The sequence below is a fragment of the Phyllopteryx taeniolatus genome, chromosome 3 (genome assembly GCF_024500385.1).
Source record: "Phyllopteryx taeniolatus isolate TA_2022b chromosome 3, UOR_Ptae_1.2, whole genome shotgun sequence".
Lineage (NCBI taxonomy): Eukaryota > Metazoa > Chordata > Actinopteri > Syngnathiformes > Syngnathidae > Phyllopteryx > Phyllopteryx taeniolatus.
Genome location: NC_084504.1, coordinates 21,744,096 through 21,760,980, shown reverse-complemented (window position 1 = coordinate 21,760,980; position 16,885 = coordinate 21,744,096). Strand labels below are relative to the sequence as shown.

The 16,885-nt window shown below is 43.2% G+C and overlaps 1 protein-coding gene across 2 annotated transcripts; it reads left to right on the top strand.

The window, feature by feature from the left end:
- The first annotated feature begins 3,606 nt into the window (after positions 1-3,606).
- Positions 3,607-15,616, top strand: cdc45 (CDC45 cell division cycle 45 homolog (S. cerevisiae)). Of its 2 annotated transcripts, XM_061767601.1 has the most exons (19): positions 3,607-3,824; positions 3,945-4,004; positions 4,895-4,987; positions 5,064-5,201; positions 6,222-6,371; positions 6,463-6,521; positions 6,598-6,646; positions 6,718-6,779; positions 6,876-6,926; positions 8,048-8,167; positions 8,283-8,414; positions 8,487-8,585; positions 8,662-8,823; positions 10,400-10,538; positions 10,617-10,700; positions 11,093-11,211; positions 12,234-12,310; positions 13,009-13,095; positions 13,465-15,616. In XM_061767601.1, exons 1-18 carry the CDS (start codon positions 3,774-3,776, stop codon positions 13,071-13,073), a joined length of 1,710 nt encoding a protein of 569 aa, XP_061623585.1. In that variant the 5' UTR covers positions 3,607-3,773; the 3' UTR covers positions 13,074-13,095; positions 13,465-15,616. The 2 variants fall into 2 exon arrangements, with proteins under 2 accessions (XP_061623585.1, XP_061623583.1); XM_061767599.1 differs by having other exon boundaries at positions 13,009-15,616.
- The last annotated feature ends 1,269 nt before the right edge of the window (positions 15,617-16,885 follow it).

Genomic DNA, 16,885 nt, shown 5'->3' with positions numbered 1-16,885 from the left:
ACTTCATCCAGCTCTTCCGGGGGGATCCCGAGGCGTTCCCAGGCCAGCCGAAGGACGTAGTCTCTCCAGCGTGTCCTGGGTCGTCCCTGTGGTCTCCTCCCGGTGGGACGTGCCCGGAGCACCTCACCAGGGAGGCGTCCGGGAGGCATCCGAATCAGATGCCCCAGCCACCTCTCTCAATGCGAAGGAGCAGCGGCTCTACTCTGAGATCCTCCGGGATGACCGAGCTTCTCACCCTATCTCTAAGGGAGAGCCCGGACACCCTGCGGAGGAAACTCATTTCGGCCGCTTGTATCCGGGATCTTGTTCTTTCGGTCACGACCCACAGCTCATGACCATAGGTGAGGGTAGGAACGAAGATCGACCGGTAAATTGAGAGCTTCGCCTTTCGGCTTAGCTCCTTCTTTACCACAACGGACCGATAGAAAGTCTGCATTACTGCAGACGCTGCACCGATCCGCCTGTCGATTTCCCGTTCCATTCTTCCCTCACTCGTGAACAAGACCCCAAGATACTTGAACTCCTCCACTTGGGGCAGGATCTCATCCCCGACCTGGAGAGGGCACGCCACCCTTTTCCGACTGAGGACCATGGTCTCAGATTTGGAGGTGCTGATTCTCATCCCAGCCGCTTCACACTCAGCTGTGAACCGCTCTAGTGAGAGTTGGAGATCATGGCCTGATGAAGCCAACAGAACCACATCAACTGCAAAAAGCAAAGATGCAATACTGAGGCCACCAAACTGGACCCCCTCTACGCCTCGGCTTCACCTAGAAATTCTGTCCATAAAAGTTATGAACAGAATCGGTGACAAAAGACAGCCTTGGTGGAGTCCAACCCTCACTGGAAACGAGTCCGACTTACTGCCGGATATGCGGACCAAACTCTGACTCCGATCGTACAGGGACCGAACAGCCCGCATCAGGGGGTTCTGTACCCCATACTCCCGAAGCACCCTCCACAGGACTCCCCGAGGGACACGGTCGAACGCCTTCTCCAAGTCCACAAAACACATGTAGGCTGGTTGGGCGAACTCCCATGGACCCTCGAGGACCCTGCCGAGGGTGTAGAGCTGGTCCACTGTTCCACGGCCAGGACGAAAACCACACTGCTCCTCCTGAATCTGAGATTCGACTTCCCAACGGACCCTCCTCTCCAGCACCCCTGAATAGACCTTAACAGGGAGGCTGAGCAGTGTGATCCCCCTGTAGTTGGAACACACCCTCCGGTCCCCCTTCTTAAAAAGAGGGACCACCACCCCAGTCTGCCAATCCAGAGGCACTGTCCCCGATGTCCACGCGGTGTTGCAAAGGCGTGTCAACCAGGACAGCCCCACAACATCCAGAGCCTTTAGGAACTCCGGGCGAATCTCATCCACCCCCGGGGCCCTGCCACCGAGGAGCTTTTTGACAACCTCGGTGACCTCAAACCCAGAGATAGGAGAGCCCGCCTCAGAGAACCCACACTCTGCTTCTTTATGGGAAGGCGTGTCGGTGGAATTGAGGAGGTCTTCGAAGTTTTCTCCCCACCGACTCACAACGTCCCGAGTCGAGGTCAGCAGCGCCCCATCCCCACTATATACAGTGTTGGTGGTGCACTGCTTTCCTCTCCTGAGACGTCGGCTGGTGGACCAAAATTTCCTCAAAGCCGTCCGGAAGTCTTTCTCCATGGCCTCACCGAACTCCTCCCATGCCCGAGTTTTTGCTTCAGCGACCACCAGAGCTGCATTCCGCTTGGCCAGCCGGTACCCATCAGGTGCCTCAGGAGTCCCACAGGCCAAAAAGGCCCGATAGGGCTCCTTCTTCAGCTTGACGGCATCCCTCACCAACGGGTTCGGGGATTGCCGCCACGACAGACACCGACCACGGACCATCGGAGCCAACTCACCACCAGGTGGTGATCAGTTGACAGCTCCGCCCCTCTCTTCACCCCAGTGTCCAAGACATGCGGCCGCAAGTCCGATGACACGACCACAAAGTCGATCATCGAACTGCGACCTAGGGTGTCCTGGTGCCAAGTGCACGTGTGGACACCCTTATGCTTGAACATGGTGTTCGTTATGGACAATCCGTGACGAGCACAGAAGTCCAATAACAGAACACTGCTCGGGTTCTGATCGGGGGGGCCGTTCCTCCCAATCACGCCCTTCCAGGTCTCACTGTCATTGAGCATTGAAGTCCCCCAACAGAACAATGGAGTCCCCAGTGGGAGCGCTCTCCAGCACCCCCTCCAAGGACTCCAAAAAAGGGTGGGTACTCTGAACTGGTGTTTGGTGCATAGGCACAAACAACAGTCAGGACCCGTCCCTCCACCCGAAGGCGGAGGGAGGCTACCCTCTCGTCCACCGGGGTGAACCCCAACGTACAGGCGCCGAGCCGGGGGGCAATAAGTATACCCACACCTGCTCGGCGCCTCTCACCGTGGGCAACTCCAGAGTGGAAGAGAGTCCAACCCCTCTCGAGAGGACCAGTACCAGAGCCCAAGCTGTGTGTGGAGGCGAGTCCAACTATATGTAGTTGGAACTTCTCAACCTCACACACCAGCTCGGGGTCCTTCCCTGCCAGAGAGGTGACATTTCACGTCCCTAGAGCCAGCTTCTGTAGCCGGGGATCGGATGGCCAAGGTCCCCGCCTTCGGCCACCGCTCAGCTCACACTGCACCCGACCCATATGGCCCCTCCCACAGGTGGTGAGCTCATGGGAAGGGGGACCCACGTTACCCTATCGGGCTGTGCCCGGCCGGGCCTGCAGCCATAGGGCCCGGCCACCAGGCGCTCGCCCTCGAGCCCCACCACCAGGCCTGGCTCCAGTGGGGGGCCCCGGTGACCCGCGTCCGGGCAAGCGAAAACGAAGTCCATTGTTTGTCGTCATCATTAGGGTGTTTGAGCCGTGCTTTGTCTGGTCCCTCACCTAGGACCTGTTTGTCATGGGTGACCCTGCCAGGGGCATAAAGCCCCAGACAACTTAGCTCCTAGGATCACTGGGACACACAAACCCCTCCACCACGACAAGGTGACGGCTCAAGGAGGGGATAAATAAGACCTTTGTGGAAAAAGTTTCATTCAGTAATTCGAAAAATGAAGCTCCTGTATAATATATATTCACTACAAACGAGTGAAATTTGTTTTCAAAATTATTTTGAATATAGAAATTATTTCAGAATTGGCCTTCTATTAAGTATTTTACTGTTGTTTTTTTATTTGTAAAATGAGTCACTTTTTGAATTAAATTTATGAAATTACAATATTCTATTGTAGCTGTAAAAAAAATAAAAATAAAATCACAATACACAAATTATTCATTGAATAGTTGTCTTCACTTGTAATTAATTGCACTTTGGATAGTTATTTTACAACTTTAAAATATAATGAATGTATACATTGAGCGATATGACATTTTTATTATAAGTATGTATTGCAGTAGAACTCATTCACAAAATAAAAAATGAGAAAATCGTGTTACACGACATCGATTGTTGTTCATTTACAGTATATGGTTTTGCGTTATGGGCATTCGTCTTCCGGGTTTGGTGAACTCTCGAACCTTGCGTCGTGAGCGTGACGTATTTACGCTTCCCTTCCCTGATTGGTTGCGTGTGACGCAGACTTTTGGCGCCACATTTGTTGTAACGGTGCAGGAGCTGTCGGCCGTCCGATTCTTGTCCCAAAACCCAGAAAAGTCTCTCTTCATGCTGTTTTTGTGACACATGCTCCACTTTAGCCTGTCGTTTTCGTGTCGAGGACTCAACGCCAGCGTCATTTGTCGCTCTCCAAGATGTTTGTCACGGACATACGGAAAGAATTTTATGACGTTGTTGCCAACCAGGTATGTTGTTGTGCGAACTATAACATTAGCTTGCACAGCTAATGATAGTGAAAGACTCAAAAGCGTTCACTTTTCAAACTATCCACCGCGCTTTGCTAACCTTGTCGAACTCTTCTGCAGAGAGTTGCACTCCTGGTCGCGTCAGATATCGATGCTCTTTGCGCCTGTAAGATCCTTCAGGTAAGTTAGCTGTTAGCTAGCTGCTTTTGCTTTTGTTGTTGTTGTTGTTGTTGTTTTGGCTAGTTAGTGACACGATTTCTGACATTTAATGAAGATCACGATAGCTAAAGTAAGGGGTGTGCTTTAATAGTGAGGCAGAAAAACAACAACCAACCATTTAATTATCCCTCAAGAGGACAATTTGTACAAATGTTTACACTGTATTTGCGCACACACCGTTCAGTGTTGGCAGTGGTTCTCAAACTTGACACCAAGTACCACCTCAAGAAAAATACTAAGCCTCCACCATACTGACCATACGATTGTAAGCCATTGTAACATTATGTACACTGTGCTTAAAGATAGGGGTGGAACTGCACTTAAATGATTCAATTAGAATTGCATGTAAAATAAAAATTTTACCTAAATAAATTTTTTAACACAAACAGCTCTAAAAGATTATACGTAAAAGTTAAATACAACTGAACTTTAGAAACTTTACTGATGTAATGTAATTGCTGAGAAAAAAAAAGAAAATATTTAGCCACTGTAAAATTATGCACAATATGAACATGTAATTCAGTGATTCTTCGCATACCACTTGTGGTGCATGTACCACAATTTGAGAGTCACCCATTTGACAATCCTGCCGTAGACTTTTGGCACTGTTGTCAAACTTTTTTTTTTTTTTTTATCACTGTCCACGTCATAGTTATGGTTTTCCTCAGAAGGCTATCATGACTGAAAATCATATAAATTAGGTTGGTATGATATTGGAAAAAACGCCTCTGTACTTTTAAGAAAAATTACATATTTTTTTTTTTTTACTAGTTCTCCGACACCCACCTTAAGGCCCCGACCCACCATTTAAGAATCAATGAATTAAATAGTGGTTATCTTTTCTTCCTCAGGCCTTGTTCCACTGCGACCAGGTTCAGTATACCCTTGTGCCAGTGACGGGATGGCAGGACCTTGGCACTGCCTTCCTTGAACACAAAGACCAAGTATGAAACTCATCAGGTGATAAATGACTTGAGAGAGTTTTGTATATAATTGCTTTTATTTTTATTGTTGTTGCAGTTTAAATACTTTGTCCTCATCAACTGCGGCGCCAACGTTGACCTCCTCGAGATGCTGCAGCCCGAAGACGACTCCATCTTCTTCATTTGTGACACACATCGGCCTGTAGATGTGGTTAATGTCTACAATGACACTCAGGTGATGGATAATAATTAGTTAATTAGACTACAATTCATGAATTACCGTCATCTGCATTTCAGTTTTGTTGTTGTATTGGGATAAACAACTAAACTAGCTGTTCCCAATTCCTGTTAGGTCTCCACTTAGACATTTTTCTTGACTTCTTTGTTTAAATTACCACTTTTCTCAGAAGCTTGTTTTCATTTAATTTCTTGACACAATATAATCTTTGTGCTATCATATCTATGGACAATAATTGCCATTTTGTAAGATGCTGTTTTCGGGGCATCACAGTGGCTGCGGGATTCGTACATCTGCCTCATAGTCGGAATGTCTCAAGTTCGACATTCGAGTCGGGCCCTCCTGTGTGGAGTTTGCATGTTCTCTACATACTTGTGTGGCTTTTCTCCGGGTACTCCAGCTTCACAGTGGTGTGCAAAGGGAGAGGGGGCGGTGGCCCCGGCCATCCACCAAGTTGGGCATCACAACACCACCTCCCAACAATGATTTCTCAGAGAATCAACAAGGTGTTGTGTGCCCAGGCCAGCAAACCACATTTGCACGCCACTGCGGATTCCTCCCACATTCCAAAAATGTATTTAAGACTAAATCCATAGGTGTGAATGTCATTGTGAATGTTTATACTGTCTGAGGTGTGTCAGAACAATTCCAACAATCAAAACGGGTCCACATGATGAACCCCTTGAGGTTGGGAAAGAGGGAAAAATTCACACAAAGCCAGGTTGGGTATGTAGGGAGGTTGCTCCAGCATGATGATGATCTTCTCGGGCAGGAACTTTCAGATGCTTAGGGCATTGTGAGTGTTGTCATGGTGAAGCAGCCACAAGTTGTCCTGACAATTCTCTGCTGTCCTGGAACTTTGCTGACACACGTCATGTGCGCCATCCGATTGACTGATGACCAGTCCTGAGTGTATCCTGCTTCTCGCCCTCAGTCAGCATGGATAGACTCAAGCTCACAGTGCGTATAGAAAATGCATGCATTGAATTTTCCATTATTACTTTTGTTTCTCTGAAGATAAAACTGCTGATAAAACAAGACGACGACTTAGCCGTGCCCTCCTATGACGAAATATTTCAAGACGAGGAGGAGGAGGAGGGAGATGACTCCGGAAATGAAAGCGGTGATGGCTCCGAGCCGTCTGGCAAACGGAGGAGATTTGATGAAGTAATGTGTAGCATTTTTTTTTTTAAGTATACACATTCTAAACTGTGTGTTTGACACTTTTTTTTTTTTAAATCAATTTTTTAAAATGCAGGGGGCAGTTGAGAGGAGAATCGAGAGGCAACGTGAGAAGAGGGAGTGGGAAGCACGAAGGTAGCCGAAGTGATATTTGGACAGTGTTTGCTGCTTGGTGCAGGATATTTGCATTCACATTTCCCTTTAATCACAGGAGGGAAATCTTATTTGAGTATGAGCAGTATGAATACCACGGAACATCTGTGAGTGACCACTCTTCGGCAGAGCATCTGTTTGAGCAAATACGGTATTTTGAATGATCTTTCCTATGTAGGCAGCCATGATGTTTTTCGAGCTTGCCTGGGTGTTGACTAAAGACACTAAAGACATGCTCTGGTAAGTTCTTTCTCTCTCTCTCTCTCTTTTTTTGTAACTCATAAACTATCCTGTGCGTACATTTAATGACTTTTTTGTAATTAATTTTTTTAACAGGTGGGCTGTCATCGGGCTGACAGACCAGTGGGTTCACGACAAAGTCACACAGTGAGAAATGATCCTCATTCCGCCATTGCAGCTGCTGTAGCATTAGTGTTATCTTTACAGTTTATTAGGCCTCGTACACACACACAAAGACAATTGGGCTGTTGGGGGGGTATTTTTTGTAATAAGAATATTCTCCCAAAAGTCTTGTGCATCTTTCATTCAGGTTTTTTTTTTTAAGACGAGCCTTTGTTATTTTTGGTCAGCAGTGGTTTTCGCCTTGGAATTCTGTCATGGATGCCGTTTTTGCCCAGTCCCTTCCTTCTTGTTGAGTCATGAACACTGACCTTAACTGCGGCAAGGGAGGCCTGCAGTTGTCCTGTGTTCATTTGTGGCATTTTGTTGCAGATTTTTGAGATCTTTTGGCCGACTTCATTTTGTCAGACAAGCCCTAGTGAGGATAAGCGGTTTGGAAAATGGATGGATGGAGGTTGTATTTAAGTGATTTCTTGATTGGAACAGGTGTGGCGGTAATCAGGCTTTAGTATGGAAAATGAACTCAGCTTTCAAAATAAATTATTAGCCACAGTTAATTCATGATTTGAGGGGGGGGGGGGGGGGGGGGGGGGGGTCAAATGAGCTTTTCATAGAGGGCCACATAGCTTTGAATATTTTTTTGTCCTTAAATAAAATTACTGCATTTTAAGTTTACTTGGGTTATCTTTGTCTGATATTTACACCTGTTTGATTACCTTAAAGATTTAAGTGGGGAAACTATGCAAAAATAGTGCTTGAGAATCTGAAATACCTTTTTCATGGTGCTATATACAAATTTAAATATTGGAATAATACGATTTTCTGTTAACTTTACCATGAATATCTCATCTTTCATTTCAAGAAAAGAATAAAAACTACAACACCACACAACAGTTTTCACACAGATTCAGCACCTGAAATGTTAGCCAAAGTGTGTTTCACAACCACCAAGGAATGTTTTGTTTGGAATAGCTAAAAAATGTTTCTCTCAGATAGCAAGAATTGCATCTATATTTTTCATTCATATCAGTATAATTCATTCCTTTGTGCCATATTTACGCACCTGTTTTGACCTGCGTGCATATTGATACTTGATGCTGCTGCATCAGTATTGTGCTGTAACGTGTTCACTTCGTTCTGCTTGTTAGTATGAAATATGTAACAGACATCGCCACTATGCAGCGGCATGTGTCCCGACATAACCATCGAAACGAAGATGAGGAGAACTCTCTTTCCATTGACTGCATGAGGATCTCCTTTGAGTACGAGTATCCTTGATTTGTCTGAATTCATCTGAGAAGTTTGATACCACTGCACTTTGTTGCAACAGTTACCATGTGTAAGCTTTTTTGTAGCACCTCCTGCCTTAACTTTCTGCTTCAGCCTGCGTCTGACCCTGTACCAGCACTGGTCTCTGTACGAGAGCATCAGTAATTCATGTTACACCTCCTGCCACTTCAAGCTGTGGACTTTAAACGGCCAAAAGAAGCTGCAGGAGTTCCTGGCTGACATGGGGTAAGATTACGTTGTGGATTGCAGAATGCAAAAGGCGAATATTGGTGTATTGACAGTGGTCCTTTGTACCAGGCTGCCTCTAAGGCAAGTGCGGCAGAAGTTCACCTCCATGGACATGTCAATCAAAGAGAACCTGCGGGAAGTTATCGAGGAGTCTTCCAATAAATACGGGTGTGGCTGCTGTGAAGAAAAAGCCATTTTTGTTGATGTCACAGATGGATTCCCTGACATTTTTACCCTCTGACAGAATGAAGGACATCCGTATCCAGACATTCGGTGTCCACTTTGGCTTCAAGAACCGTTTCCTGGCTAGCGACATGGTGCACGCTACCATCGCTCTTCTTGAGAGCACAGAGAAAGATGAGAGCGAGACAGACAACTTTATCAAGGCTCTGGACTCTCTTTCAAGGTGTGAAACTAGAATATGTTTACGAGGGGTCCTCAGTTGACGAAGGAGATCCCATTATTCCTATTGTGGCGATTTAACCCGAATTTGTATTCAAGTCATAACGCGTGGTAGTCTGTCACTAACTTACGCTAACCCAGTAGTAAAGTCATAGTTATAGTCAGCATTTGTATTAAAAGCACTTTTAGGGAATAAATATTAAAGGCGAAGATCTTTGCTCGTGATGTAGATAAGCTCGAGAAATTTGAACGTCCTGATTTCAGGCCTTTTGGCAGAAAACCCTCTGTAACTCAGGAATGCATGGATAATTTTAATTCATATTTCACATGTTTACTAAGGCACCATAGAGCCAATATAACATCCCAAATACTAGATAAAGTTGTTTTGTTAAAGTATGGGATCTTTTAAGCAATCAAATGAAAAACAGTAACAGTGGCGGTTTCAGAGCTTGCCTTCTTGTGCCATGTGACGACACATTCTTACGCTGCTGCCCAAACAAGTTCATTGCAAGCCGTTCATAACCTTGAAATGTCATAATTACAGTAAATGTTTGTATGAAAAGCAGTTCTAGGCCATAAATATACAACAATTACCGTAATATGCACTGGAGTGTAATACGCACCCCCAAATCGCCCTTTTGCAGTAGGTTTTGTACCCATGTATGATACGCCCACCCGAAATCGCTGGTATTCATGGTAAAAAAATGCCAAGCTGCTTCATGGTTCCCTACTGAATCGGCATCAGTGTTTCAATACCTTCTGAAAAGCAACATAGTAACTTGGCCCTTTTACTCAACATTTTTTAACTTTGGAGATTGCTTGGGAATCTTCTATGAAGTCGTGTTAAAATAAATGATCGACCATCTAATAAACAAAGACGCTAAATCCGATGCCGTCAAACGGACGCGGTAGCGACAGATACCAGGCTGTCATTGATATTCTGTGAGCAATGAAAATTATGTGATCATATTATGTATAAGCGGCACGGTGACCGACTGGTTAGCACATCTCCCTCGCAGTTCTGAGGATCCGGGTTCAAATCCGGCCTCGCCTGTGTGGAGTTTTCATGTTCTCCCCATACCTGGGTGGGTTTTCTCCGGGCACTCCGGTTTCCTCCCACATCCCAAAAACATGCGTGGTTGACTGAAGACTCGAAATTGCCTGCAGGTATGAATGTGAGTGTGATTGGTTGTTTGTTTATATGTGCCCTGCGATTGGCTGGCAACCAGTTCAGTCCTCCTGCCCGAAGATAGCTGGGATAGGCTCCAGCACGCCCGCAACCCTTGTGAGGATAAGCGGTACAGAAAATGGATGGATAGATATTATGGATAAATGTGTAAGATCAGATATTGCATATCATATTGGAATTAAAGTGGACCTTTTTTACATCCCTGTTTCCCGGTGTACGTCTATAGGCTGTGACAGGTTTTGGTAATTTTTCTTAAAGTTTAGTTTATTGCGTGCCGTACATAACGTCCAAATGTAAGGACCATCACACACCAAGAACTCCCTGTACTTAGTTCAATGTAATAACCTTTTAAGTTGATTGACCCGCCTCTGACGTCTGCCCTCTTTTTAAGGAGCAACCTGGAACGTCTCCAGTCAGGCATGGACCTGGCTAAGAAGAAGCTGATTGCCATCCAGCAGACTGTCGCTAGCTGCATCTGCACCAACCTCATCTTGTCCCAAGGACCGTTTCTCTACTGCTACCTTATGGAGGTGCCCATAGCCAACCATCATGCATGTGATTGTTTGCTAACTGCACAACTCAGTTGAATAATCGTGCTTCTCGCACAGGGCACCCCTGATGTCAAGCTCTTTTCAAAGCCCATGGCCTTGACGCTACTCTCAAAGTACCTCCTTAAAGCATTCGTCCAATCAGTGAGTAGCTCATTATTATCCCAAAAAAAGGTACGCTGCAACCTCTAATTGATGCTAGTTGACCTGTGATTTGTTTGGATTTAGTATTGTGTCCCATTGGAAGTTACAGAAATTTAATGGTAATACATTTCAGCATTAAAAAAAAACTCAACTACCTGTACAAGCAGTTTTTGCAGTATAATTCATTTTATATAATTTTGAAATATCCTCTTGACATAGGACAACACATAGCTGACTTGTACTGTGCATTCAGTGCATTCCCTGAAAATGAAGCTATCCTGTAATGAATGATCAAAATTCAAGATTGTATAACTTCAGACATGTTTAACTTCATGGGATCCATTGTAAAGTATGATTAAGTTGTTTTTCCTCATGTTTCTTTTGCCTGTCAGACGAGGAATAAGAGGTGCAGGTTGCTTCCGCTCATCATGGCCGCTCCCAAAGATGTGGAGAAAGGGACTGTCCTCGTCGTGGGAATACCACCCGAGTCAGAAACATCTGACAAAAAGAAGTACGTTTGTATTAAATCATGTGGGAGCATTTTGTCCGTCCCATTTATGGTCATTGTAGTTGTGGTTTGCTACTGTGTAGAACTACACTGAGTCATTGTCCCAGAAGTGGGGTAGTAACGTGTGACTTTACTCGGCTCCATTTACGTAAGTAACTTTTGGGATAAATTGCATTTGTCGGATTAGTTTTAAGGAAACACTAAAGGGAAAAGGTCCCCGGATTATTAAATTATCTATTTACTCAGGGTTTTTTAAAAAAAAATATATATATATAACCGAGAAGTCTGAAAATTAGGGTCTGGAAAAGTATGGAATTTTGAAATCTCAAATGTGTAGGACCCTGCTCAAGGAAGCAGTTTTGAACTGCTACTCTACTGCGACCTGCAGCCAGAAGAGGCAGGACACTCCTGGCCTCGCATTCATTTTATGTTTGCCTTAGAGATTCCGAAAAACAAGAGCTCTTTCATAAAATGTCATCTGTGTCTGCCTAAAAATATCCACATTTAAGCTTACAAGAACTCCACTTTGAACTAGAGAAAACACATTGCGGTTTGCTATATAATTTCAGCATACTAGGGAGCCTATTGGGCTACTTCATGACTGTAAACAAAGAAAGGTAATTTAAGACCATTTCTTGTAGCTGGATTTACCTTAATTTATGTTATTGTGTTAATATTTAATTTACTATTCTAATTAAAGTGTTATTGGTGGGAAATATTAATTTTCACATTCCAAGTTTATATTTTTGTACTTCACAATCATGCTCCGATAGTACTTTTTTTCACTGAATACTGTCATTTCAACTCATTATTTGGAGGGCTACTTTTTACTTTTAATCGAGTAACAGTACTCTTACTTGAGTACAATTTTTTTGCCTTCTTTGCCCACCTTTGGTAGTGACAATTTAACTAATTTAATTATATGACGGTGAAAAAATCCCATCAGAAGGTGAGTATTATCTTTGTGAAGTTTTTGTAGTGGATCACACTAGACTCAAATGCTTCACTCTGTTTGTTTTTCTCAGTTTTTTTGGGAGAGCATTTGAGAAAGCTGCAGAGAGCACCAGCTCCAGAACGCTGCATGACCACTTTGACACATCCAGTAAGTGAAATTTGTTGCATCTTATTAGAGTTAATTTGCAATTTGGTTGCAAGACAGGGCTAAAGTTTTTATCCTCTTTATTGACCACATGGGGGCGGCATTGTCTTCATTTCAAGTAGAAAACCAACAGTAAATAGAGGTGTGAAATAGTTTTGGAGCCTTGCAGGTTATTACAAATATGACCAGAGTTTTGCTGTATTTTTACAAATGCATTCTAATGTTATGGCTAACAGGGCAGCATGGTGGACAACTGGTTAGCACATCTTCCTCACAGTTCTGAGGACCCAGGTTCAAATCCGGCCTCACCTTTATGGAGTTTGCATGTTCTCTTCGTGCCTGCATGGGTTTTCTCTGTTTCCTCCGGTTGTGTGGGAGGCACATCCAAAAAACATGCATGGTAGCTTAATTGAAGACTCTAAATTGCCCATAAGTGTGAATGATTGGTTTTCTATATGTGCCCTGCAATTGGCTGGAGACCAGTTAAAGGTGTACCCCGCCCCTCGCCCAGGGTTAGCTGAGATAGGCGCCAGCACACCCGCAACCCTAGTGAGGATGAGTGGTACGTAAATGGATGTTATGGTTAACAGACCTTTCTTTCTTAGCAAGTCATGATGTTTTGTTGGAAGACACAATATAAACATGTAGATGTAAAAATGTACAAACAAAACTGACCACTTATCAATTTTGTTCCTGTGCAGTTATTGAACTCAAGACTGAAGACCGCAGCAAATTCCTGGATGCACTCATAACCCTTCTGTCCTGAGGCATTTCTTCTCCAAATGAATGTGAGTGTGACTGAGATACAGTATATGAATGATGTCCACATCATAGAGCAGCACTAGTGAGAGTATTTAGTTTTTCTTTCCTTTTTTTTTTTTTCTCTTAATGTTTTTAATCAGATTCTGTGTATATTGTACAGTAGGTTGTAAATGTGTGGGTGTTTTATGTCTGTGTGTCAGACTTTCATTAAATGTAACATTTTAAGCATGTTTAATAAACCCACAAGGTCTTAAGTAACAAAATGGCACTTAAATATTTCAATTAGGTTGTTTCAGTCTCTTTTAAACACAAACCCGTGATCATCAATATTGACTAGTGTACCAGTGTAAAATCATTAACAGTTTAATGCTTTAATGCATCTCATCACCTCAAAGACACAGTTGGTGAAATGGAATGAACGTGATCTAAGCTCAGCTGAAGGCGAGCGTGCATCCTCGGTACACACTCAAGCGAGAATGCAGGTCAGGTGTCCTGGTGGTAATTTGCTGTCGGCCGACAGCACCGCTTGAAAGGAGAGGGTTGGCGTGGGGGGGCATCCAGCGGCATGACTGGTACAGTAATTGCTTAATACTCATACATATGGTTAATCCAGAGAAAGCTGTGTGATCTTGATCACTGGACACCAGATCAATCTTGTGAGAGCCAATGAAAGATTCAACATTTACAAAAATCTTGTTTATTGATGGTTTGGATAGTTTGAACTCAGAAAAGTATTGGCTAACAATATTTTCATTTTTGTAGCTGTAGTTTGAAATAGTGTAGAGAAATAGTGAGGCATCGTGCTTCTTTAAATATTTTACCTCATGTAGCTAAATAAGAACCTAAATAAAAATAATCAGTCATTTATTAGGAACCTGTATAGTGTTGGAGTACAGTGTTGGGCGTTTGACCAAGATTTGGGGGTCAAATATGTAGCAAGTCAAACAAGACTTCATGGGTCACAATCTCATGAGACTTGAGCTCAGTGAGGACGATACTGCTTATATGCGGGCTTCCTCTAGTAGTATGCAAAATAATCCCTCAATGAAATACTAAAATAAAATAAAAACAGAATAAATGAAAATTATCAACCGATGCCAAGAAAATGAAGGGAGATCTTTGTTTGTTTTTAAACATTTTATTCAGGTAAAATGTTTCTTCAACTTGTGTGCAATATATTTTAATTGAATCATTCAAGTCCACTTTTTTTAAAATTTTGCTTCATTTAGGTGCAGTGCTAATGTTTTACTGCCTTTCGATGTTACTTTTTACCACTAGTCAAACTTACTTACAAATTGCTTTTTGTTACCTGCCTTCAGGCATCTGCAAATCATTTTTTTTTTAGTTTTTAGTAAACTCATCCACTTCTCTTCATACTTCAATGACAGTTGGGAATTTAAAAAATGTGTTTGTGTGTAAATCAGAAACTGTGGAGTTTAAGGTTTTATGATGCAGGTGTACTTAACTTTATTGCCAGTGAGTGCGTGTCTCGCTGCTCAATCACTGGTCAACTATTCCTCGACTGTTTACATGTGTAATGGTTCTGTTTTAAACAGGCTTGCTGTTGTGATGTTATCCAGTGTAAAACATGTTTATCTCCACCAACATAATTATGTAGAATTACACATGAATGGATCATTAGTAGCCGCTCCTTCTTCTTTGTATCTGTTTTTGTCTCTTCCCGTTCAAGACATTTTACTGTACTGTGTTAGGGCTTTAAGTGAGGTTGATCAGGAACTAACTAGCTTAAACCTTCCTAACATACTTGGAGAGTACATTACTTCAAAAACAACCATACAACACAAGTGATTTGACAAAATCCCAACAATATACAGTATGTATCAATATTTTATAAAAGAAAATAAAAAACATTTAACCTCCACCTGTTCGCATCGTCACGTGGCCGTCTGGCCTCGGCCATCGATCACTTTTCCTCTACACTCCCTCCCCTTTTCCATACACCTCTGCCGATGAAGGGCCACTGCCTTTTCCGCCACTCTGCATGTGAGGAATGTGGCATGCAACACACACACACACACACACACACACACACACTCCTGGGGGAAGTAGACCCTCACAAGGCAGGATCATGCAGCCATGTAGTGATCTGGGCAAGCCTCGCAGACTGTCCTGTTGCTTTTAGTGGGAGGGGAGGGTGCTTACCATGATACTCTTTATGGCTCAGTTTTTCTTTTTTTCTTCTTCCTCTTCACATGGTTTATTTTACTGCTTGTAGCATCACGACGAGGTCAATATCACTATACAGTGCCTTCGGTGTCCTCATTAGAATCCCTCAGTCATCATGAAAATGTAGCAGAATAATGAAACTGCGGTCTTATATTAACTTTGTAAGTGGCCAAACCTTTGCACACACACCAGTACAATCATATAAGTCTGTTAAAATGTGTTTTCTTCATTTTGTAACATTTTATTTCCATCGGAACAGCCAATATATTTTGGCATGTCCCAAACTGCTCTGCTAGCTACATTGTGTGTAACAGTCAGTTAAATGATACTGAATAAATACAAATTCATGGTTTTATTGTCCTCAACAAGTTGTTTGATACAATGAATAATTTTAATCATGTATATTCTATTTTCCTAATCGTATGGAAAGTTTTGCATGTGTCCCTGAAATTGCTGCCTACCCTGTCATAATAAGGTAACTGCCACTTTCAGAAAACGTCCGATGTTTTCAGTGACTGTTTTATCTTCACTGGAGGCTGAAACAATGGAGAGTTGCAGAATAAATATTTACGCTTATATTTCCTAATTTTCATGTGTGTCGTTGGATGTTGTCAAACTTAACATGTCCACTCTGTCAGAGTGAAATATCGGTTCATATAAAAGCCATTCAGAAATTTGAAATACATTTTTAAATAATACACAGTTTGCTTGCTTCCTGAATCATGTTGCTAAGTGAAGGTAATTGACTCAGTTCATAGCTGTAATTACAGTGATTTCAGTTCTGCCTCTATCTGCAATGTATTGATAGGAGCTAAGAATAAAATGGCAGGCAAATTGTAACTTCTACAAGCGGTCTCGGGCCAGCCACCCTTACGCAAGTATTGGTACAATAATAAATGGCTCCGTCGATTGACGCCTTCCTATCGACACCTAGACTTGACTATTTGTAACCCAAAACAATTCACATCAAAAGCTTAATTTGATCAACACTGCTGCCAGCCCCCCTCCCCCCAAACCCCCTTTGAACTTTAACCCCTCAAGCCCTCTCACTGTTGGAGTGTCATTCCTTGAGACGAGCTATTGTCTACTTTGAGTAGAAATAAATCCATGCTGGCTGGAAGGTTATTCTTAAATTTGGTACAGTTTGATGTGAAGACAGGATAGAATATTCTGAATGTCCTGTATAGTGAGACACAATGTATTGCCTGAGTTTTCATTCTTTTTAGATTAGTAGAATACATTAGTAAGTAGAATTTATCCACCAATGTCCTCCCACAACCCGGATAATAGCAAGGGTATGTTTTATGTGTATGCTTTTCGGTACTGATCCAAAAACCCGCCTGTGCTAAAATCCTTTACGGGGGTTTGCGATGTTGGCATGGTGAGCTTCCGCGCCACTTTATGTTGAAACAATTTGCGCCGTGTGTGTCAAATTGGCAATGCAGCGTGATCCTAGCCAGATCTCAGGCAGGCCTCCTCATCATCTCAGCAGGCAGCTGCCATTCAAGTGTGTGTTTATGTGTGCGTCTGTGTTAGCACCCGAGTTTTTGAGGATTTGGCTATAGGCACAAAAAAGGAGTTCACTCCCAGCACATTTGAATGCTCAACTCTCATATTTTGGAGATAAAA